Source organism: Canis lupus, chromosome 10 (assembly GCF_048164855.1).
Source record: "Canis lupus baileyi chromosome 10, mCanLup2.hap1, whole genome shotgun sequence".
Classification (NCBI taxonomy): Eukaryota; Metazoa; Chordata; class Mammalia; order Carnivora; family Canidae; genus Canis; species Canis lupus.
Window position 1 is genome coordinate 29,178,754 of NC_132847.1, and position 24,331 is coordinate 29,203,084.

The following is a 24,331-nucleotide window of genomic DNA, read 5'->3' on the forward strand; positions in this document are numbered from 1 at the left end:
TGTATCGAGAGATACACTCGAGAATCCTTTTCTAGAGAAATAAAAGAACTAAAATCGAATTAAGTCAAAATCATAAAGGCTGCTAATGAGATGCAAGAAAAAATAGGATGAATGAGGCAGAAGAGAGAATTAGTGATATTGAAGTCAAAATGATGGAGAATAAAGAAACTGAGTAAAAGAGATAAACAACTACTGGATCACGAGGGGGAGAATTTGAGAGATTAGTGATACCATAAGGTGAAACAATATTAGAATAATTGGGATCCCAGAAGAAGAGGAAACAATATTTCCTGCCCCTAATCTGGGGAAGGGAACAGGTATTCAAATCCAGGAGGTGCAGAAACCACCCTCAAAAACAATAAAAATAGGTCAACACTCTGACATATAAATAGTGAAAATTGCAAATCTCAGAGACAAAGAGAAAATCCTGAAGACAGCTCAGGACAGGAGGTTCACAATCTACAAGGGTAGAGATATTAGATTGGCAGCAGAACTATCCACAGAGACCTGATAGTTCAGAAAGGACTGGCATAATATATTCAGGGTGCTTAATGAGGAAAAATGCATCCAGGAATACTTCATCCAGCAAGGCTGTCATTCAAAATAGGAGACTTTAACACCCCACTCACTGCAATAAACAGATCATCTAAGCAGAAGATCAATAAGGAATCACGGACTTTGAATGACACACTGGGATCATTGGGATCGTTCTTTGCATATTTTCAGACCATAGTGCTTTGAAACTTGAACTCAGTCACAAGAGGAAATTTCGAAAGAATTCAAATACATGGAGGCTGCAGAGCATATTACTAAAGAATGAATAGGTCAACCAGGAAATTAAAGAAGAATTTAAATAATTCATGGAGGCAAATGAAAATGAAAACACAACTGTTCAAAACCTTTGGGATGCAGCAAAGGCGGTTGTAAGAGGGAAGTATATAGTAATACAACCCTTTCGCAAGAACTAAGAAAGGTCTCAAATATACAACCTAACCTTAAACCTAAAGGAGCTGGAGAAAGAATAGCAAATAAAGCCTAAATCCAGAGGGAAAAGAGAATTCATAAAGATTAAAACAGAAATCAGTGAAATAGAAACCAAAATAACAGAAGAGATCAACGAAACTAAATGCTGGTTCTTTGAGAGAATTAATAAGATTGATGAACCTCTGGCCAGACTTATCAAAAAGAGAAAGGACCCATATAAATAAAATCATGAATGAAAGCGAAAAGATCACAACCAATGCCAGGGAAATACAAATGATTATAAGAGAATATCATAAGCAATTATATGCCAACAAATTAGGCAATCTGAAAGAAATTGATGCATTCCTAGGAACATATAAACTACCAAAACTTAAAGAGGAAGAAATAGAAAACCTTAACAGACCTATAACCAACAAGGAAATGGAATCAGTAATTAAAAATTTCTCAACAAACATGCATCAAGGGCCAGATGGCTTCCCAAGGGAATTCTATCAACCATTTAAAGAAGAATTAATACCTATTCTTCTGACACTGTTTCAAAAAAATAGAAGGAAAGCTCTCAAACTCTTTCTATGAAGCCAGCATTATTTTGATCCCCAAACCAGATAAAGACCCCACCATAAAGGAGAATTATAGACCAATATGCCTGATGAACAGATGCCAAAATTCTCACGAAGATAATAGTCAGTAGGTCCAACAATACATCAGAAGGATAATTTACCAAGACCAAGAGGGATTTATCCCTGGGCTGCAAGGGTGGTTCAACATCCACAAATCAATCAATGTGATATATTACAAGTAATAAAAGAAAGGATAAGAACCATATGATAACTTTCCATTAATGCAGAAAAAGCATTTGACCAAAGTACAGCATCCTTTCTTGATTAAAACTCTTCACAATGTAGGGATAGAGGGAATATACCTCAGTATCATAAATGTCATAGACAAAAAGCCCACAGCAAATACCATTCTTAATGGGGAAAAAACTGAGAACTTACCCCCTAAGGTCAAGACCACGACAGAGATGCCCACTCTCACCACTGTTGTTCAGCGTAGTTCTAGAAGTCCTAGCCGCAGCCATCAGCAACAAAAAGAAATAAAAGGCATCCAAATCAGCAAAGAAGACGTCAAACTCTCACTCTTCACAGATGACATGATACTCTATCTAGATAACCCAAAAGACTCTACCCTTAAATTGCTAGAACTCATACAGGAATTCAGCAAAGTTGCAATATATAAAATCAGTGCACAGGAAGCAGTTGCATTTCTATATGCTAACAATGAGACAGAAGGAAGAGAAATTAAGGAGTCGATCCCATCTATAATTGCACCAAAAACTATAAGATACCTAGGAATAAATGTGAGCAAAGAGGCAAAGAATCTGTACTTAGAAAACTATAGAACACTCATGAAAGAATTTGAGGAAAACACAAAGCAATGTAAAAACATTCCATGCTCATGGATTGAAAGAATAAATATCTTTAAAATGTCTATGCTTATCAGAACAATCTTTACATTCAGTGCATTCCCTATCAAAATACCATCCACAAACTTGGAACAAATAATCCTAAAATTTTTATGGAACCAGAAAAAACCCTAAACAGCCAAAAGATTGTTGAAAATGAAAACCAAAACTGGTGGCTTCACAATTCTGGACTTTAAACTCTATTATAAAACTATAATCATCAAGATAGTGTGATAATGGTACAAAAACAGACACACAGAACAGAGAACCCAGAAATGGACCCTTAACTCTATGGTCAACTTATCTTCCACAAAGCAGGAAAGAATATCCAATGGAAAAAAGATGGTCTTTTCCACAAATGGTGTTGGGAAAATTGGATGGCCACATGCAGAGGAATGAAACTGGACCATTTTCTTACAGCATATACAAAAATAGAGTCAAAGTAGATGAAATACTTAAATGTGAAACAAGAAGCCATCAGAATCCCAGAGGAGAACACAGGCAGCAACCTCTTTGACCTTGGCCACAGGAACTTCTTGCTAGACATGTTGCATTAGGCAAGGGAAACAAAGGCAAAAATGAGCTATTGTGACTTCATCAAGACAAAAAGCTTTTGCACAGCAAAGGAAACAGTTGACAAAACCAAAAGACAACCTACAGAATGGGAGAAGATATTTGCAATTGTCTTACCAGATAAAGGGCTAGTATCCAAGATCTATAAACAGCTTATCAAACTCAACACCCAAAGAATAAATAATCTAGTCAATAAATGGACAGAAGGCGTGAACAGACATTTCTCCAAACAAGACATGCAAATGGACAACAGACACATGAAGAAATAGTCAACATCATTTGACATCTGGGAAATACAAATCAAAACCACAATGAAGGACCCCTGGGTGGCTCAGTGGTTGAGCATCTGCCTACTGCTCAGGGCCTGATCCCAGGGTCCTGGGATCGAGTCCCACATTGGGCTCCCCAGAGGGAGCCTGCTTCTCCCTCTGCCTATGTTTTGCTTCTCTCTCTGTGTGTCTCATGAATAAATAAATAAATCTTTATAACAAAACAAAACCACAATGAGATACCCCCTCACACCCGGCAGAATGGCTAAAATTAATACATCAGGAAAGAATAGATGCTGGTGAGGATGTGGAGAAAGGGGAACCCTCTTACACTGTTGGCAAGAAGGAAGTTGGTGCAGCCACTCTGGAAAACAGTGTGGAGGTTCCTCAAAAAGTCGAAAATATAGTTACCCTATAACCCAGAAGTTGCACTACTAGGTACTTATTTACCCAAAGGATACAATGTAGTAATCTGCAGGGGCACCTGCACCTCAATGTTTGTAACCGCAATGTCCAATCTGGAAAGAGCCCAGATGTCCATCGACAAATGGATGGATAAAGAAGATATGGTATATGTATATACATGAACACACAACGGAATACTACTCAGCCATCAGAAATGGAATCTTGTCTTTTGCCACAATGTGGAGGGAACTAGAGGGTATTATGGTAAGCAAAATAAATCAATCAGTGAAGGACAGTTCTGTGATTTCACTCATATGTGCAATTTAAGAAACAAATCAAGATCATAGGTAAGGGAGGGGAAAAATAAAACAAGACGAAGTCGGAGAGGGAGACTAACCATAAGAGACTCTTAATTATAGGAAAGAAACCAAGGCTTATGGAGGGGATGGGCATGTGGAGATGAGGTAAGTAGGTGATGGACATTAAGGAGGGCATGTGATGTAGTACCCAGGGCACTGGGTATTATAGAAGACTGATGAATCACTGAACTCTACCTCTGGAACTAATAATACACTATATTTTAATACATTGAATTTAAATTTAAAAAATTATAATGAGATACCACCTCATACTTGTACAAATGTCTGAAACAAGTAACATAAGTACAATAGGTGTTGGTGAGGATCTGGGGAAAGGAGAAGAATCCTCTTGCTCTGTTGGTGGGAAAGCAAACTAGTGTAGCCACCGTGGAAAATGGTACAGAGGTTCCTCAAAAAGTTAAAAACAGAATTACCCTATAACCTAGCAATTGCCCTACTTGGTATTTACTGAAAGAATATAAAAATACTAATTCAAAGGGATGTATGCACCTGATACTTATAGCACGTTAAACGCTTTTATGCATTATTTGTGTCTAGTGAACAGGTAAAGAACAAAAGCTCCTTAGGCAGTTTTTGTAGTATCTTTTTGGTCTCAATACTTCTACAAATAGTAGAACAATACCTTGTCGGTACATACTGGCTTCACTAACTGCATATTGGATCTGTTTTCTAAAATTGTCTTTGTTTAATGTTTCTTAATAACTCTTTAGTTGAAGCCACATTTCTATTAAAATGTGAATTTGATTAAACTTCATTAAAAAATGTGTGGTTTCTCTGTTGGAACATAATGCCAGAAAATACTCATCAGAAATTTTAACCTATAAATCTGAGTGCATTTTGCAAAATATTGTTCCTCATTCATAGAATGAGAAATAACTAGGTGTAAATGTAGCAGAAAACATCCTGGGAAATTTGGAATTCTACAGATTTAATGAATGAACTGTGGACCTTTTTCTTCTGTAAGTTTGATATGATACAGTGGAAACTTTCCATTTATATTGAGTGGGTAGATGATTATGTAGATGTAAGTTGAAGATGGAAATTTGAGGGTACTTACGGTTCACTAGTAACATAATTTGTTTTCATGCTAATAAGTTTTCCAACAGGTTTTTATTCACATGTATAAAGAGAAGAGTGTTTAGGGTCTGGTCATCCACGTTGAAAATGGATAAAATACTCTTAGAATAGGAAGAAACGAAAGAGAAGCAACCTTGGTAGATTGTAGATCAGCTGGTCAAAAACCATGGTTAAGAAGGACACATTACAGCCTTGCCAATTTAATATCTGCTCTCTGTAGTCTTTCTCTTCTTTCTGTACTCCTAGAATTGCCTAGCCCCCCACCCCCTTTTTAAATGAAGTATCTGAACTTACTGAGCACTAAATTATCTGTTACTATAAAAGGTAGTTTGATAATTTAGAATAAAATTACATGTTAGGTCTAGTTACTGATTTGGGCCTTAATTAGTTATCACCATAAGTTACATTTTTGGCTAAATAAGGGATTGTTGTGCCTCATACTTAGCAATGTCTTTGCTACTTAATGTAGAAATAATGAATAATTTTTGTCTAATTTTGTTAATAACACATTCTTCTTAATTCTTACTGTCATAGCTAAAAAAAGTAGGTTGTTAGAAAACAAATGGAAAAGATCTCTCTTCCTTGTTCTTTATTTATGAAATATTCTTTCAAAGGACAGCTTGTAATGTATAAACTTTTGGGTTTCTCTAAGCCAGTGACAGTGATTCCATTGAACATTTGTCAATTTTACATTTTATGTATATTCCCATATTTTTATAGATGATATAATATAGATATATTTGGAAAAATAGACATTTTTGCTATCTGTTGGATAGGAAATGGGGGTACTAGATTTCTGACCTTATAGCAATTTGGTTGTGCCTTAGAGATAATTAACTGATAACTTTTAATAATAATATTTGGGGGGCCTAGATTTTGATATAAAAACAGGATGTTTAAAACTAGCTTTTCCAATTATTGATTTGAATTTCTGAAGGAAATGGGAAATGGGCCTGTGTTTTTAAAATGAGTCATTTTATTTGCCTTTTAATTTTTTTATCACTCAAAAAAAGCTTTATTTAAAAAATTTTGCTTTCTAATTCTGCTTGTGTCTTCTATACTTCACAGTGATTTTCTGCTCTTAAGGAAACTACACTTGATATTTTCACTGACACACTTAGCACTCATGGAACCACCATAGGCCCTGCTGACATGTTTTTTCATTTTAGACAACTTCGTAAAAACTTTAGATCTCACAGCACTAACTCCTCAAAGCTGGCCTGGGCACATGCCACATGCCACATGCCACATGCCACATTCCACATTCCACATGCAGATTTTGGCACTTTCCCAACTTTCTTGGTAAAAAGGTAAATAATTCTATTACCAGGGGTTTGGGACAGACTAGTTATATTAGAGGCCGTATTGTAGGACAGCCTATGACAGTATGTCAAACACTGGGCCATTCTGAATGCCTACAAATGAGATCCCTGGAAGATGAAAAAGGAGTGAGTCATTTTTATTGTTAAATACAATTTATAATGATTATGACAAAGGATAATATTTTACATCTTAGTGTTATTTTACAAAGGACATTGTTCTTAGATTTAAAGATATACTAAGAAGTCCTGTGTTAGCAGAAAATGACAATATGTACTTCATTTGGACACTAATAAATCTTCAAAACAAGATTTGCCATCATTGGCTTCTTCCCACTTTTTTGATTGTCCTAATTTAGTAAATCTGATTCATCCTATGTATTGGGCCCTTTTCATAATTGTTGGGAAATTAATAATTTCTAGGAAAGAGAGTAATTCTCTTTAAATTTTAAACATTATTTATTCTCACTGTTCTATGATATTTTATAGTTGACATTCAATGGAATATTGTATGTGAGAAAGAAGAGAACATATTTTTTTTTATTTTACAGAAGTTACCCTTTAATGCTGAGATTCGATGGATATTATCTCATGTCTCTTAAAACTACATACATGGAGCCACCTAATACCAAGCTCTTAAAATGAAAAGAAGTTCTCTCCTTTGTTGTAGTTACAGTGGAGAAGTCACATGAATTCCACCTCCACCTCCATCTTACTCTACTACAGTACCCTACCTTTGGCACCTGGCAGGTTTTTTTTCCTCTCATAAATGCTTGACTTCAACTGTGCCTTCAGTTCCGTGATTTTTTTTTTAAAGATTTTATTTATTTATTCATGAGAGAGAGAGAGAGAGAGGCAGAGACACAGGCAGAGGGAGAAGCAGGCTCCATGTAGGGAGCCTGACGTGGGACCTGATCCCAGGTCTCCAGGATCACACCCTGGGTTGAAGGCAGCGGTAAACCGCTGAGCCACCAGGGCTGCCCAGTTTCTTAAAGATGGAAAGCCAAGAAGTTCAATGTGACTGCAGAAATGACCCAGCCAGGAGCTGAATGGGCACTGCACTGGTTCCACCTATGATGAAGACCCAGTCTTATTACATTATCTCTCAGTTAACTAGAAGTCCATGATTGCTCTTGATTCTTCAAAACCACTGTGCTCTTCTCCTTGACACTTATGACCATTTGTTAGACTTGGTAGCTTGATTCTTATGTCCTCAGTTGATTCAACTTTCTCAGTAAGGCAAAATTTAATAATACTAGGAATCCCTATTTTCTTGTGGTCAGACCAGTATAAGGCTATTTGTGTAAGATTTATCCTATTTTTTTTTTTGTACGTAGGCACTGATAATCACACTTAGAAGAGTCTAAGTAAATGTTTTTCAAGTATGAAAAGTTTAATCTTTTTATCATCCTCCTGGGGTAGTTAACATTATTCTCAGTTTTTCAGATGAGGAAACTGAGGCACAGAGAGGTTCAATAACTTGAATAAGGTTACACAGCTAGTGTTGTGGGGTTGAATTCAGATTTTTAAGTACCATACTATGCTGGATCATAGTATTCTTCTAGTTCCTCAACAAATTGATAGCATTTTTTTTTCTTTACCTAATTTTCTTTTTTTTAAATTTTTATTTATTTATTTATTATTTATTTATTTTTTTACATAGGGAAATTATATTCTTTTTTTTAAAATTTTTTATTGGTGTTCAATTTACTAACATACAGAATAACCCCCAGTGCCCATCACCCATTCACTCCCACCCCCCGCCCTCCTCCCCTTCTACCACCCCTAGTTCGTTTCCCAGAGTTAGCAGTCTTTACGTTCTGTCTCCCTTTCTGATATTTCCCACACATTTCTTTTCCCTTCCCTTATATTCCCTTTCACTATTATTTATATTCCCCAAATGAATGAGAACATATAATGTTTGTCCTTCTCCGACTGACTTACTTCACTCAGCATAATACCCTCCAGTTCCATCCACGTTGAAGCAAATGGTGGGTATTTGTCATTTCTAATAGCTGAGTAATATTCCATTGTATACATAAACCACATCTTCTTTATCCATTCATCTTTCGTTGGACACCGAGGCTCCTTTCACAGTTTGGCTATCGTGGCCATTGCTGCTATAAACATCGGGGTGCAGGTGTCCCGGCGTTTCACTGCATCTGTATCTTTGGGGTAAATCCCCAGCAGTGCAATTGCTGGGTCGTAGGGCAGGTCTATTTTTAACTCTTTGAGGAACCTCCACACAGTTTTCCAGAGTGGCTGCACCAGTTCACATTCCCACCAAAAGTGTAAGAGGGTTCCCTTTTCTCCGCATACCCTCCAACATTTGTTGTTTCCTGCCTTGTTAATTTGCCCCATTCTCACCGGTGTGAGGTGGTATCTCATTGTGGTTTTGATTTGTATTTCCCTGATGGCAAGTGATGCAGAGCATTTTCTCATATGCATGTTGGCCATGTCTATGTCTTCCTCTGTGAGATTTCTCTTCATGTCTTTTGCCCATTTCATGATTGGGTTGTTTGTTTCTTTGGTGTTGAGTTTAAGAAGTTCTTTATAGATCTTGGAAACTAGCCCTTTATCTGACATGTCATTTGCAGATATCTTCTCCCATTCTGTAGGTTGTCTTTGAGTTTTGTTGACTGTGTCCTTTGCTGTGCAAAAGCTTCTTATTTTGATGAAGTCCCAATAGTTCATTTTTGCTTTTGTTTCTTTTGCCTTCGTGGATGTATCTTGCAAGAAGTTACTGTGGCTGAGTTCAAAAAGGGTGTAGCCTGTGTTCTCCTCTAGGATTTTGATGGAATCTTGTCTCACATTTAGATCTTTCATCCATTTTGAGTTTATCTTTGTGTATGGTGCAAGAGAGTGGTCTAGTTTCATTCTTCTGCAGGTGGATGTCCAATTTTCCCAGCACCATTTATTGAAGAGACTGTCTTTCTTCCAATGGATAGTCTTTCCTCCTTTATCGAATATTAGTTGCCCATAAAGTTCAGGGTCCACTTCTGGGTTCTCTATTCTGTTCCACTGATCTATGTGTCTGTTTTTGTGCCAGTACCACACTGTCTTGATGACCACAGCTTTGTAGTACAACCTGAAATCTGGCATTGTGATGCCCCCAGATATGGTTTTCTTTTTTAAAATTCCCCTGGCTATTCGGGGTCTTTTCTGATTCCACACAAATCTTAAAATAATTTGTTCTAACTCTCTGAAGAAAGTCCATGGTATTTTGATAGGGATTGCATTAAACGTGTATATTGCCCTGGATAACATTGACATTTTCACAATATTAATTCTGCCAATCCATGAGCATGGAATATTTTTCCATCTCTTTGTGTCTTCCTCAATTTCTTTCAGAAGTGTTCTATAGTTTTGAGGGTATAGATCCTTTACATCTTTGGTTAGGTTTATTCCTAGGTATCTTATGCTTTTGGGTGCAATTGTAAGTGGGATTGACTCCTTAATTTCTCTTTCTTCAGTCTCATTGTTAGTGTATAGAAAGGCCACTGATTTCTGGGCATTGATTTTGTATCCTGCCACGCTACTGAATTGCTGTATGAGTTCTAGCAATCTTGGGGTGGAGACTTTTGGGTTTTCTATGTAGAGTATCATGTCATCGGCGAAGAGGGAGAGTTTGACTTCTTCTTTGCCAATTTGAATGCCTTTAATGTCTTTTTGTTGTCTGATTGCTGAGGCTAGGACTTCCAGTACTATGTTGAATAGCAGTGGTGAGAGTGGACATCCCTGTCTTGTTCCTGATTTTAGGGGAAAGGCTCCCAGTGCTTCCCCATTGAGAATGATATTTGCTGTGGGCTTTTCATAGATGGCTTTTAAGATGTCGAGGAATGTTCCCTCTATCCCTACACTCTGAAATTTTTGATCAGGAATGGATGCTGTATTTTGTCAAATGCTTTCTCTGCATCTAATGAGAGGATCATATGGTTCTTGGTTTTTCTCTTGCTGATATGATGAATCACATTGATTGTTTTACGGGTGTTGAACCAGCCTTGTGTCCCAGGGATAAATCCTACTTGGTCATGGTGAATAATTTTTTTTTTTTAATTTTTATTTATTTATGATAGTCACAGAGAGAGAGAGAGAGGCAGAGACACAGGCAGAGGGAGAAGCAGGCTCCATGCACCGGGAACCCGACGTGGGATTCGATCCCGGGTCTCCAGGATCGCGCCCCGGGCCAAAGGCAGGCGCCAAACCGCTGCGCCACCCAGGGATCCCGGTGAATAATTTTCTTAATGTACTGTTGGATCCTATTGGCTAGTATCTTGTTGAGAATTTTTGCATCCATGTTCATCAGGGATATTGGTCTGTAGTTCTCCTTTTTGGTGGGGTCTTTGTCTGGTTTTGGAATTAAGGTGATGCTGGCCTCATAGAACCAATTTGGAAGTACTCCATCTCTTTCTATCTTTCCAAACAGCTTTAGGAGAATAGGTATGGTTTCTTCTTTAAACGTTTGATAGAATTCCCCTGGGAAGCCATCTGGCCCTGGACTCTTGTGTCTTGGGAGGTTTTTGATGACTGCTTCAATTTCCTCCCTGGTTATTGGCCTGTTCAGGTTTTCTATTTCTTCCTGTTCCAGTTTTGGTAGTTTGTGGCTTTCCAGGAATGCGTCCATTTCTTCTAGATTGCCTAATTTATTGGCGTATAGCTGTTCATAATATGTTTTTAAAATCGTTTGTATTTCCTTGGTGTTGGTAGTGATCTCTTCTTTCTCATTCATGATTTTATTAATTTGAGTCTAATCTCTCTTTTTTTTAATAAGGCTGGCTAAAGGTTTATCTATCTTATTAATTCTTTCAAAGAACCAACTCCTGGTTCTGTTGATCTGTTCCACAGTTCTTCCGGTCTCGATTTTGTTGAGTTCTGCTCGAATCTTTATTAACTCCCTTCTTCTCTTGGGTGTAGGATCTATTTGCTGTTTTTTCTCTAGCTCCTTTATGTGTAAGGTTAGCTTTTGTATTTGAGTTCTTTCCAGTTTTTGAATGGATGCTTGTATTGCGATGTATTTCCCCCTTAGGACTGCTTTTGCTGCGTCCCAAAGATTTTGAACGGTTGTATCTTCATTCTCATTAGTTTCCATGAATCTTTTTAATTCTTCCTTAATTTCCTGGTTGACCCTTTCATCTTTTAGCAGGATGGTCCTTAACCTCCACGTGTTTGAGGTCCTTCCAAACTTCTTGTTGTGATTTAGTTCTAATTTCAAGGCATTATGGTCTGAGAATATGCAGGGGACAATCCCAATCTTTTGGTATCGGTTCAGACCTGATTTGTGACCCAATATGTGGTCTATTCTGGAGAAAGTTCCATGTGCACTTGAGAAGAATGTGTATTCAGTTGAGTTTGGATGTAAAGTTCTGTAGATATCTGTGAAATCCATCTGGTCCAGTGTAGCATTTAAAGCTCTCGTTTCTTTGGAGATGTTGTGCTTAGAAGACCTATCGAGTATAGAAAGAGCTAGATTGAAGTCACCAAGTATAAGTGTATTATTATCTAAGTATTTCTTCACTTTGGTTAATAATTGATTTATATATTTGGCAGCTCCCACACTCGGGGCATATATATTGAGGATTGTTAAGTCCTCTTGTTGAATAGATCCTTTAGGTATGATATAGTGTCCCTCTTCATCTCTCACTACAGTCTTTGGGGTAAATTTTAGTTTATCTGATCTAAGGATGGCTACCCCTGCTTTCTTTTGAGGACCATTTGAATGGTAAATGGTTCTCCAACCTTTTATTTTCAGGCTGTAGGTGTCCTTCTGTCTAAAATGAGTCTCTTGTAGACAGCAAATAGATGGGTCCTGCTTTTTTATCCAGTCTGAAACCCTGCGCCTTTTGATGGGGTCATTAAGCCCGTTCACATTCAGAGTTACTATTGAGAGATATGAGTTTAGTGTCATCATGATATCTATTCAGTCCTTGTTTTTGTGGATTGTTGCACTGAACTTCTTCTTAAAGGGGAATTTTAAGAGTCCCCCTTAAAATTTCTTGCAGAGCTGGTTTGGAGGTCACATATTCTTTCAGTTCCTGCCTGTCTTGGAAGCTCTTTATCTCTCCTTCCATTTTGAATGAGAGCCTTGCTGGATAAAGTATTCTTGGTTTCATGTTCTTCTCATTTAGGACCCTGAATATATTTTGCCAGCCCTTTCTGGCCTGCCAGGTCTCTGTGGAGAGGTCTGCTGTTACCCTAATACTCCTCCCCATAATAATCAGGGATTTCTTGTCTCTTGCTGCTTTAAGGATCTTCTCTTTATCTTTGGAATTTGGAAGCTTCACTATTAAATGTCGAGGTGTTGAACGGTTTTTATTGATTTTAGGGGGGATCTCTCTATTTCCTGGATCTGAATGCCTGTTTCCCTTGCCAGATTAGGAAAGTTTTCAGCTAGAATTTGTTCAAATACATATTCTGGCCCTCTGTCACTTTCGGCACCCTCGGGAACACCAATTAAACGTAGGTTTTTCTTCCTCAGGCTGTCGTTTATTTCCCTTAATCTATCTTCATGGTCTTTTAATTGTTTGTCTCTTTTTTCCTCAGTTTCCGTCTTTGCTATCAACTTGTCTTCTATGTCACTCACTCGTTCTTCCACCTCGTTAACCCTCGTCGTTAGGACTTCTAGTTTGGATTGCATCTCATTCAAGTGATTTTTAATTTCTGCCTGATTAGCTCTAAATTCTGCAGTCATGAAGTCTCGAGTCCTTTATGCTTTTTTCTAGAGCCACCAGTAGCTGTATAATAGTGCTTCTGAATTGGCTTTCTGACATTGAATTGTAATCCAGATTTTGTAACTCTGTGGGAGAGAGGACTGTTTCTGATTCTTTCTTTTGAGGTGAGGTTTTCCTTCTAGTCATTTTGCTCAGTGCAGAGTGGCCAAAAGCAAGTTGTATTGGGAAAAGGAGAAAAAGAGAGGAGAGAAAGAAGGAAAGAAAAGAGAAAGAGAAAAAAAAGGAAGAAAAAAAAACGAAAAAGAAAAAAGGGAAGAAGAGAAAGAAAAAGAAAGGAGAAAAAAAAGGGGGTGGGGGAAGGAAACAAATTAAAAAGCAAAACAAAACAAAACAGAACAAAAAAAAAGAAAAAAAAAAAAAAAAAAAAGAACCACGGGGGAGTATCTTCTGATTCTGTGTACTTTAAGTCCCTTGGCTTCCTCTGGAAGTTGTCAGTCAGTCTAGCTGGTCTTCTGGGGGAGGGGCCTGCTGTGCTGATTTTCAGGTGTTAGCACTTGGGGGAGCTGCTGTGCCCCTGCCTGGTGCAGGGCTCAGTGGGGGTTGTTTACCCCGTGAGGCCCCAGGAGCAACAGCCCTAGTGGCGGGGCCAGCTCTGGAAACCTGGATTCAGCCCCCGCAGGAACTCCGGAGCTCTCGGTCTGCAGGGCCTGGAGGCTCCAGGGCGGGGCCCCTGATCTGCTCAGCTGGGGCAGGAGCTTCCTTGCTGTCCTGGGCCCTCCCGGCCTCTGCCTGTCCCGGGGGGGAGGCCGGATCCTGGGCTGTGTCCCGGCGCCCTGTGCTCCGGGGCCTGCGCTGGTGGATTCGCGCTCCCGGGCCGCGCAGCCCCCTCCGCGGAGCCGCCGCCCGAGCCCCTCCGAGCTGCTCCTGGAACCGCGCAGCCCCCTCCGCACGGAGCCTCTTCCTCTGCCCGAGCCCCTCCGGGCTGCTCCCGGGGCCGCGCAGCCCCCTCCGCGGAGCCGCCGCCCGAGCCCCTCCGAGCTGCTCCGGGTCCCGCGGTGCGCGCTGCAGCCCTTAGGGAGCTCGGCGCACTCTCCTGGGCGCGCAGTTGCTGTTAGTGTCCCGGGGAGCCCGAGGCCATCCTCGCCCTCCTGGGTCCTGCTCCAACTCCCTGCGAGCCCCTTTACCCCGGGAAGGTCGGTGCAGCTCCTGCTCCTCCGGGACGGGGCTCTCCTGTCCTGGGGACACTCGCCCCGGCCTCAGCCCGGCCCCTCGTGGGGCCCCTCCTCCTTGGAGGCCTTTTGTTCCTTTATTTCTTTTTTCTCCCCGTCTTCCTACCTTGATAGAAGCGCGAACTCTTCTCACTGTTGCATTCCAGGTGTTCTCTCTTTAATTCTCAGGCCGAATTCATAGATTTTCAGGATAATTTGCAGGTTTTCTAGGTAATTTGGTGGAGACAGGTGATTTGGAGACCCTACTCTTCCGCCATCTTGCCCCTCCCTCTTTACCTAATTTTCTAAGATACAATCCCAGATAGAATTTTAAAGGAATACTTTAATATATTTAAAGGAATGATTTGCATAGTATCTTTTATACCTTAGAATAGATAGCAATTTTTGTGGGGTTTTTATTCTTTAGAAGAACTTAACATGAATGTGTTTTCTGATTGATTTAATCCCTCAATTATGTATCTTATAAAAAATGTGTGATAGCATCTTTCTGTACCCCCAGTATATTAATTTGTTAAGGCTGCTCTGACAGCCTGAGAAAATCCTATTAGTTCAGTCCTTAGTTTGGTGACTTTGCCCTTAGAGTCATTCTTCATTTTATTCTGTCTCTATTAGCCCTTTCAGTCCAAGCTAGCAGAATTTTTGCTGGTATAAAAATCTTGAAAACTGTGTTGGCTTTCTGCACAATCATGGCTCTCCAAGCCATCAGACCGGGAAGCCCTCCATATTTCTCTCCAGGATAACCACATCTCTAGTCCTGGCTTCCACTGAGATGATTGAGGTGATCTATAATTCACATGCTGAATCTCCATAGCAGGTATTTGTCCCACAAACCATTGGCCCGGTCTCCAGACCATGCTTATGTGGATAGGCTGAGGTTTTCCTTTTTGCTTAGCAGTTCCTTTATCAGTTTATTACTTCCCTCTCCTATTTTATGATAAACAGCAAAGAAAACAAGGCTGCACTTTCCATACTTCCCTTGGAAGTATCCTCAACTACATATTTAAGCTCATCATTTACAAGTTTTACCTGCCACCCAACAGAAGAACATAATTCTGCCACTTTGTAAGAGGGATCACCTTTCCACCAGTGTCCAATACCATTGTCCTCATTTCCATCCAAGACCTTCCCAAAAGCACCTATAACAAAGTTCGCATGTCTAGCAACCATTCTATTCATGACAGTGTATGTATTGCTTATGATGATGGAAAGTTTCTTTACTCTTTTCTTCTCCAAAGCTACTTCCACATTTTTTAGGCATTTGTTACAGCAGTAATGCACTTGCCAGTATCAACAATTTGTTATTAGTCTTCTAAGGCTGTATTCATTTCTGAGAACTGCTGAAACAAAGCACCACAAACTGGATGGCTTAAAACAACAGAAATGTATTGTCTCACAGTTATGGATGCTAGAAATCTAAAATCAAGGTGCCAGCAGGTCTGTCCTCCCTCTAAGATCCTACCAGCCTCTTCCTGGTGGTGGAAGTTAACCCTCCGTAGTCTTTGTTCTGTAGACATATTACTCCAACCCCTGCCTTCATCTTCAGATGGCCTTCTCCCTTGTGTGTTTATGTTTCTTCTTTTCTGATAAGGATACCAGTGCTATTGGTTAATCCAGTAGGCCCACCCTATTCCAGTATGACCTTAAGTCATTACTTTTGCATTAACTCTGTTTCCAAATAGGATCACATTCTGATATACTTGGGGTAAGTACTTCACCATACCTTTTGAAGGGGTCACAATTCAACCTGTAACACCCTCATAATAACCACAACAGCCATATCAAGTTGCTACTAAGGTATCCTTTTCTTAGTTCCTTCCTAATTATTTAATTCATATAAATAGACTGAAAAGCAGAATTGTTTCACACATTTTTTCACACCTTCGAAGCCTTCCTTATCAGACATTTGCACATGAAAGTAGTTTTTTCATAACTAATTAACCATCCTGTGTGTCACAAAGGAAATATGTTAAGTAACACCTCAGTTTGGGTATTTTAAGTATTAACTTATTTTATCATTTATTTATTGTGGTTATGTGACAATTCCAATTCTACAATTGAGACAACTAACTTAGTATTTTCTGTCTTAGAAAGTTGCATTTTTAAAGCATTGTCATCTTTAAATTAGACTGATGGTTTTCAGTATAAATAATAGTGTGAATTTGACTTCTTGCGAGACAAGAGCAGTAGTCATGATTCTTAAGTCTTCGGGTGGTGAAAGAAGGAAGAATTCAATGCATACAGACTCCTGACAATTCTCTTTAAATTTGGACTTAGCATTTTTTAACCAATATGTGTAGCAAAAATAGCCATTCTTATTAGTATTTTGACTTGATATCACAAATAGTTTGCTTGGAAAGTATTATCTGTTACTTATTATTGTTCTTTGTATTAATATGTAGCTTGCAAGTTTCTTTATTTCTAAATGGGACTGTTAAGGTCATATTTTCCTACTAATAAATTTATGTAGTGCATTCTCTCCTGAGGATTTAGATGATTGTTACTATTTGTCAGTACTAACAAGAATAGATTTCTCTGTGCTGCTGAATTTTACTATTTTCAACTCTGATATTGTTCCTTGCATTATTTTGGGTATTTTTTACTATTTCTGAATACTTTATTTTGGAGATAACACTTAATCCTTTTTTAGTGAGTCAAGCAATCAGCTGAGTGGTAGGTCTTGTTGCATGTTTACAAAATCTAGGACTTCTGGGAGAGGGGAAGGGGAAGTAAGATGTGTAAGACAAAATTCTCCCTTGCTGGGACGCCTGAGTGGCTCAGGAATTGAGCCTCTGCCTTCAGTTTAGGGTGTGATCCCGGGGTTTGGGATTGAGTCCTGCATCAGGCTCCTTGTGGGGAGCCTGCTTCTCCCTCTGCCTATGTCTTTGCCTCTCTTTCTCTCTCATGAATAAATAAATAAAATCTTTAAAAAAAAAATTCTACCTCGCCAGAGAAACTTAATTGTGTCTATGTTCACTCCCTTACTTTTCTTCATAAATGCAAATATTGGTAACACTTAAAGAAAATGAGAAAGTTTCTGCTGATGAATCTGAACTTCTCTTTATTCCTTCAGTGGAAAGATTGCATCTTAACCCAAAATATCCTAAAATTTCTCACATTCCATTCCAGGCCAAGATAATTATAGCAAAACGTTACAGAACTCTCTCTATACTTAACTAATGATAGAAAGCAGAGTTGTAGGTAAACAGTACTGCATTCAGAGGAATAGTTGGTACAATTTATAGTGGTTAGGATGAATTTTTTTTTTTTTGTTTGTTTCTTTGTAATAGCAGAAGAATGAGCAGGAAGGCATTGTGGTAGGAGCAGAAGTACTGAGTTAAGGAAGCATCTAGTGCATTTGGGCTCTAATGAATATGGTCCTTGGGTTGAAGAGGAGTATTCATGTTGACTTGTAAGGGAGAGAACCTTGGAAATCTCACTGACAGAGTCAATCTCGGATTCCTTGAATGCTGTACTCAGGAGTCTAGATTGTCCTCTAAAAGCAGAGCAACATAGATTACAGCTTATTGAACTCAGAAATGATATGTTATATTTGAGGGGGATTAAAGTGACAGCTATAAAGATGAATTGGTGCTAGGAGTGACTATAAGCAGAGAAATGAGTTTGCTTTGTAATGCTAGGGTTTAGTGTGTGAAAGTGAAGATGGAAGGACACAGCTCTAAGGACCTAACGTAGGAGACATTTTAAAGGAAGAACTAATTGTAGATAATGACAGAATTTCTAGGAGTGGAGGAGAAGGGAAGGACTGGGAAATGTTGACTATGAATGTAGGAGAATGGAAGAATCATGGATCATCGATAACAGAATGTTTGTTTGCAGTTAAAGAAGTTATTTTAGTCAGGTTGGGTGTAAGGTGTTTCCTGAAATTTTAAAGCATTTATACCTGTCAAGATTTGAACTCTACAGATAGTATAGTCTGGAGATTATTAAAGGCTTTGAAATCAATTTGGATGGAGATGATGATTTTATCACCAGTGTATTTGAGAGACTTACTGTTTCAAAGCTGTTGTTGAGTCAACCAGTCTGTCACCAGGTGTGTTAGGGATTGTCTTAAATGATATCTGCCTTGTTACATGGAATGTCAACCTAAACATTAATTTAAGCTGTTGAAGTCTTTAAAGGAAACTTGTTTTATGAGATGGAACTGCTGAGTATATATTCATGATAATCAAAGTTGGAGTAGATTTAAAATAATCTTTTCTTTGAATTTCTCCCCTTAACACTATTCCTTCTTCTTAGTTATGTATTTAAAATGATGATGGTGGGTGTCTTATGGATAGGACATAGAAGAGAAGTCAGTCATTTGTTCTAATTATTGGTTAATTTGTGAGAATATATTTTGGTTGAATTTTTCTAAACAAATATACATTGGCTACTTTTATTCATTGCAACTTAGGTTTTCAGCTTTATAGGCCTTCCAGCATTCAGTGCATTGATACGCATACGATGAGAGGGCAATCCTTTTGTTGCAGGCAGCTTTCAAAAATGTGCTCTTTCCTTTTAGTTGTTTTTGATACAAGTTCTTGATGAACTGTACAATGCATTATGTCATCTTATTTTTTTTAAATAAATTAATTTTTTATTGGTGTTCAATTTACCAACATACAGAATAACACCCAGTGCTCATCCCGTCAAGTGTCCCCCTCAGTGCCCGTCACCCAGTCACCCCCACCCCCCGCCCTCCTCCCCTTCCACCACCCCTAGTTCATTTCCCCGAGTTAGGAGTCTTTTTCTTCTCCCTTCCCTTATATTCCCTTTCACTGTTATTTATATTCCCCAAATGAATGAGAAATACACTGTTTGTCCTTCTCCGATTGACTTACTTCACTCAGCATGTGTCATCTTATTTTATCATTTGTAAACATGAATGTATAGATTGTCACCTCCATTCAGAAAAAATTGAATTTATCACTCACTGCATATTTGAAAGTATAAAACATTATCCTCAGGTATGTAGTGAGTATTCATGTATGGTACATACAAACATGACTCAGTCTGACTTATGTAGTTGGTACAATGTTTAAAGCACTCCAACCCTGTTTTGCTTTTCAGTGCACCTGCAGGAAAGACATGGTGAAAATCTCAATGGATATCTTTGTGAGGAAATTTCAGCCAGACAGATATCAGCTTTGGAAGCAAGGAAAGGATATATATACCATTGATCATACAAAGCCTACTCCAGAATCCACACCTGAAGTGAAAGCATGGCTACAGAGGAGGAGGAAAGTAAGAAAAGCATCCAGGAGGTAATGATTTCTTTCCCACCCCATTGCACTTGTTGTACTTACTCAATGAAAATGGGTCATTGAATGTGATGGTCTCAAAAACTATTTATTTGCTTTTTCCTGTTTTTTTTCATCATAAATTTACTTAATATCTTATTGAAAATTTTAGGCAAAGTATTTATAATTCTTAAGAAGTATAATAAATAAAATATAGGAAGGGGTGTATAATGTGCTTGAGAATATTCCTGACATGCTGTATGTGGCAAATAGAAGAGTCCTGGAGCCTCCTACACCCCTTACACTAATGTACAGTAAGGTCGTATTATTGTGTTCTATTCATCTCCATATTTTTATAAACTTCAGTAACTTGATGTCAAACTTTCTCATTTTGCTACTGATTTTCTGACTTTAGTTGTTTTCTTCCTCATTTGTCAAACATTTGAGATACTTTACTCATTGGGATGCCTATATTTTGCTACATTTTATACATATGGTTTTATTCTTTAATGAGATGTGAAGCAGAGCACGTGATATTTGACATGGTTGTCCGTGTGAACTTTTTTTTTTAAGATTTTATTTATTTATTCATGAGAGAGAGAGAGAAAGAGAGAGAGAGAGAGAGAGAGCAAGGCAGAGACATAGGCAGAGAGAGAAGCAGGCTCCATGCAGGGAGCCCGATGTAGGACTTGATCCTGGGACTCCAGGATCACGCCCTGGGCTGAAGGCAGGTGCTAAACTGCTGAGCCACCCAGGGATCCCCTGTCCATGTGAACTTTATTCTGTATTCCATTTTTGTGTCCAGGGCCATTTCAAAAGCTTTTAGGTCATCTTTGGGCATCTTGCTATTTTAAAACCCATTGAATGGAGTGTGTGTTCTGTTGCTCAGGTCCTTAGGCAACCTTTTTAGGCTCTTATATTTTCTAGGTTTATAATATACTTTTATTTGCCAATATTACTCATTGTTTTTCTTTCAGATTGTAAAAGTAATATTTGGCATTGGAGAATATTTGTAAAGTAAGGAAAAGAATAGTGAAGGAATCCCAAATCACGCATAACGTCACAATCCAGAGATAACCAGTGTTAACATTTGGTAGATATCATTTACATATGTATTTACTATATTGTAGAATATATGTTTCCAAAATTGGGGCCATGCTCTGTTAACCCTTTGATGACCAGTTTTATGAGTGTTTTTCATGTAATTAAATGATTTGTTACAGCATGACACCTAATGACTGCATGTATTTAATCCCCCATATATAGGTCTATAGCTCCTTTCTAGTTTTTTTTTTTTTTGCCATTAAATAAATAACTGTAATTTTAAATCAGAAGTGCCCACACTTCTGATGCTTATTTTCTTATTTAGTGTTTATTTTCTGCTATTTAAGAATGGTAGTGAGTGGAGGAAACTTAAGAACATGGAGTCAGATTTCTGCATTTTCTAAGAGATATACCTGAGGCACAGGATTAGTAGCAGAACTAAAACTCAAGTGTTCTTATTTTACCTTACAGTTTACAGCTGTGATTTTAAAACTGTTAGTTTTCAAGTCAATTTAGTAGGTTAGAAACAGCATTTTTAATTTAGGAAGCAAAATGGAATAAAAAGTATTTTAGTCCTCTGTGGTAAGGGTATTAATTCCTGACATGTGAGCATGTATGTATGAGTGTGTCATGTCACTCTCTAAAATGTATAACATATAATGGGTTGGTTGTATTAAAAAAAAGTTTGGGAAATACTGATTTAGAGAATCAATGCCAGAAAGGCTACCCAGTGGGAGAAGGCAGTAGTCAATCTGAGTTCAGAAGAAAGCCCAGTAGAACATCTTGAGACTTGTTCTTTAGTGGACAGAAAACACAACACTTTAATTAGGTGAATGAACTGGTCTCCTAGTTACTAACTACCGTGGTCCTTTTAGGTTGATAAAGAACAGATCTATGACATTGAGCAGATTTGAAATGCCTTTTAGTAGGTTAAAATAATTGATGGACTTTGCTCATCCAGTTAGAAAGCAATCATCATGGTAAGGGGCACTCATTGATTATGCTCAGCCTTGTGGCTTGGCATTGCTGCTCTCCCTTAAATAATACTCTATCCAGGAAATCCAATGAAGTGAGTGATTCACTGAAATGTCAAAGAGATATCAGCCATCGTATTTTATTTTATTTTTTAAAAGATTTTATTTATTTATTCATGAGAGAGAGAGAGAGAGAGAGAGAGAGAGGCAGAAACATAGGCAGAGGGAGAAGCAGGCTCCCTGTGGGGAACCTAATATGGGACTCCATCCTGGGATCATGACCTGAGCCAAAGGCAGATGCTCAACCACTGAGCCATCCAGGTGTCCCAGGCATCTTATTTGACATGTACTGTGCTATTTATAATATGAAGATTTCCAGCATGGCCAATGCATGGGTTTTCAGTAAAAGTGATAATGGTGATGATGGTATCAGTACTGCCAGTAGCAGGGAAAGCTAATTTACATAGGTTATCCTTGGCTACCCCTTCATTTCAAAACCCTGCCCTCCCTGACTTCCTGTAGTGCCTAGTGAGGCGTGTGTGGACATGGAAATACATGTTGCTTAGATTTGAGTTGTAATTCTTTTTAAATGATAGTGTTTGAAATGTGTCTTATGCAAAAGGCATCGACAACAAAGCCATCAAGTGACTTTCTGGAAAATACTGAGAAGAAAAAAATTAAAATGGTGTCCACTCTGAAAATAAGAAGTAGATATAAGATGCTAAATACATATAGTTAACCTGCTTTCTCTCTTAATTTCTTTGGCTAATGATGATTTGGCATTTAATTTTAATGATTTTCATGTGTACTTCAGAATTATATGAAACTCAGGAAAGTGTATGGCCACTAGTTCACCTTAGGATGTAAATAATCTACTGAGATTTTAATAACAGCTTATAGAGATCTCCTCTTTTCCTTTTCCTTTCTTTATTACCTAAAACTATTTAATGACTTTATTATCCCCCATGTCATTATTTTCCCTTTATTTTCAAACTGATTTTAATATTGTTATTACAATTTTAGCAACGATATTTCCCCAATAATGTTTAATAATCAATTATTTACAGTTGTTTTAATTTTCATTTTTAGTGAATTGTTATTAAAACCACTAAGATTTCAATTCTAAAATTATTATTTATGAAGATTATTTTTGCATAATGCTTAAAAAGCTATCAGTTTTTTCCCTTCTTTTAGTAAATGAAAATAGCATTTGTATTGGTATATGTTTTATCTTGTCCACTGCAAGCATTCTGCTCTCACCACAGTTTCTCTTAAATCTGTGTTAATAGTTTCCAGTGCACTGGTTCTCATTCTAAGAGACTTAAGAATGAGGAGGATGAAGAGGTGTCACCTGCAGTCGAGGGGGCACAGAGCCTCTCCCCTGACACAGACCCAGATGATCTCAAGGTCAGTGAAAAACCAGAAAAAGCAGTGAGGATGGGGAACACAGAAGCACCTTCAGAAGAAGCAGCTTCTCCTAGCAGGAAGCAGCCAGATCAGAATTCATCAGATAATATCAAACTCCCAGGTGAGAAACTGAATGTTAGGTTTCACATTTAAGTATTGAGATGGTTGATGATCTGATGCCTTAAATCTGTGTTCTAGGATAGGTATCTTACCTTTCTACATAGCTTAATCAGTAAAGCATCTAATGCTATGAGGAAATAGAAGGCCAAGTGAATATTGGATCACTGCTATGTGTGATGGAATGATGAGACAGCCAGCAGTACCTATTTGATTTAATTAAAAAAATGCTGAAATGAAAAAAATTTTTGAGGGGGGTGCAACTGAATTTATAATGCACAATACATTCTTGGAAAGTTTCTCTTAAATTCACATGGAATAGTAAAAACCAATTATAGATAATTCTTTGCAGGTTTTTAGCTTTCAACTTAATTTTAAGAAGAAAATAAATATTAAGATTTTAAAAAAGAATAACAAGAATCATTCAGTTTTTGAAATGGTGTGTATGGTCCCCTGGCCATTTCTCTGAAGTCATCACTTTCAGTCTCAACTACTTTGCTTTCTTCCCTTTTATAGTAGATTTTTCTGAAACTACTGTAATGCTTTACCTCTTTAATATTTGTTGGAATTTTTGTTCTTTTACTAATTGAGCTAATTGATAATTTCTCATCCTGCTCATCTGTCTATCTTTCAACTGTGGGACTCCCCCAAATCTGACCATCCATCCCTTATTCCTTCCTTGTTCAAAGTTCCATTATCTCTTGACTGGACTGTTGCAGAAACTGCTTCTTTTCTGTTCTTCCGGTGTCTACCTTCTATTCATGCTTGTCACTTCTCCATAGGGCAGTAGGAGTGATCCTTTTAAAAGATGTAGGGTAGGTCTTGTCCCTACTTTCTTTTTACTCTTATTCTTAGAGTAAAAGAAAAAGTCCTTATCATAGTCCTGTTTTGATTCTCTCTTGTGTCTCCGTTTTCACTGCTTTTTGCCCTTCAACCATCTGTGTTTAAATAGTTTAAATAATAGACTTTCTTTTTAGTCAGTTCATACTGTATTGGAGAGCTAGACAAACATGCAATTACAATCCAGTGTGATAAGTACCATAATAGAGATGTATGTCCTAGGGTATTGCTGTTATACCAAGGAAAGACTACAGGAAGACCAGAGGCTGGCCTGGCAAGGTTTGCTGGACTAGGTGACACCTGAATTAATTTGTGATGAATTAATAGAAAATTGCAAGGT

At 38.1% G+C, this 24,331-nt stretch overlaps 1 protein-coding gene across 12 annotated transcripts in view; it reads left to right on the top strand.

Moving 5' to 3' along the window:
• The window catches only part of KDM4C (lysine demethylase 4C), a 411,111-nt gene that overhangs the window by 198,618 nt on the left and 188,162 nt on the right, over positions 1–24,331 (top strand). For 10 of the 12 annotated variants that reach the window (XR_012037931.1, XM_072841283.1, XM_072841288.1 and 7 more), the window contains 2 exons: positions 19,440–19,633; positions 22,917–23,155. Coding sequence is in view for 9 of the 12 variants with exons in the window: in XM_072841283.1 (XP_072697384.1) it covers positions 19,440–19,633; positions 22,917–23,155 (433 nt within the window). In the remaining 3 variants the exon portion in view is untranslated. Of the gene's footprint in view, positions 1–19,439; positions 19,634–22,916; positions 23,156–24,331 lie in introns of those variants that run through there. The other 2 variants (XR_012037932.1, XR_012037934.1) reach the window with 2 other exon arrangements.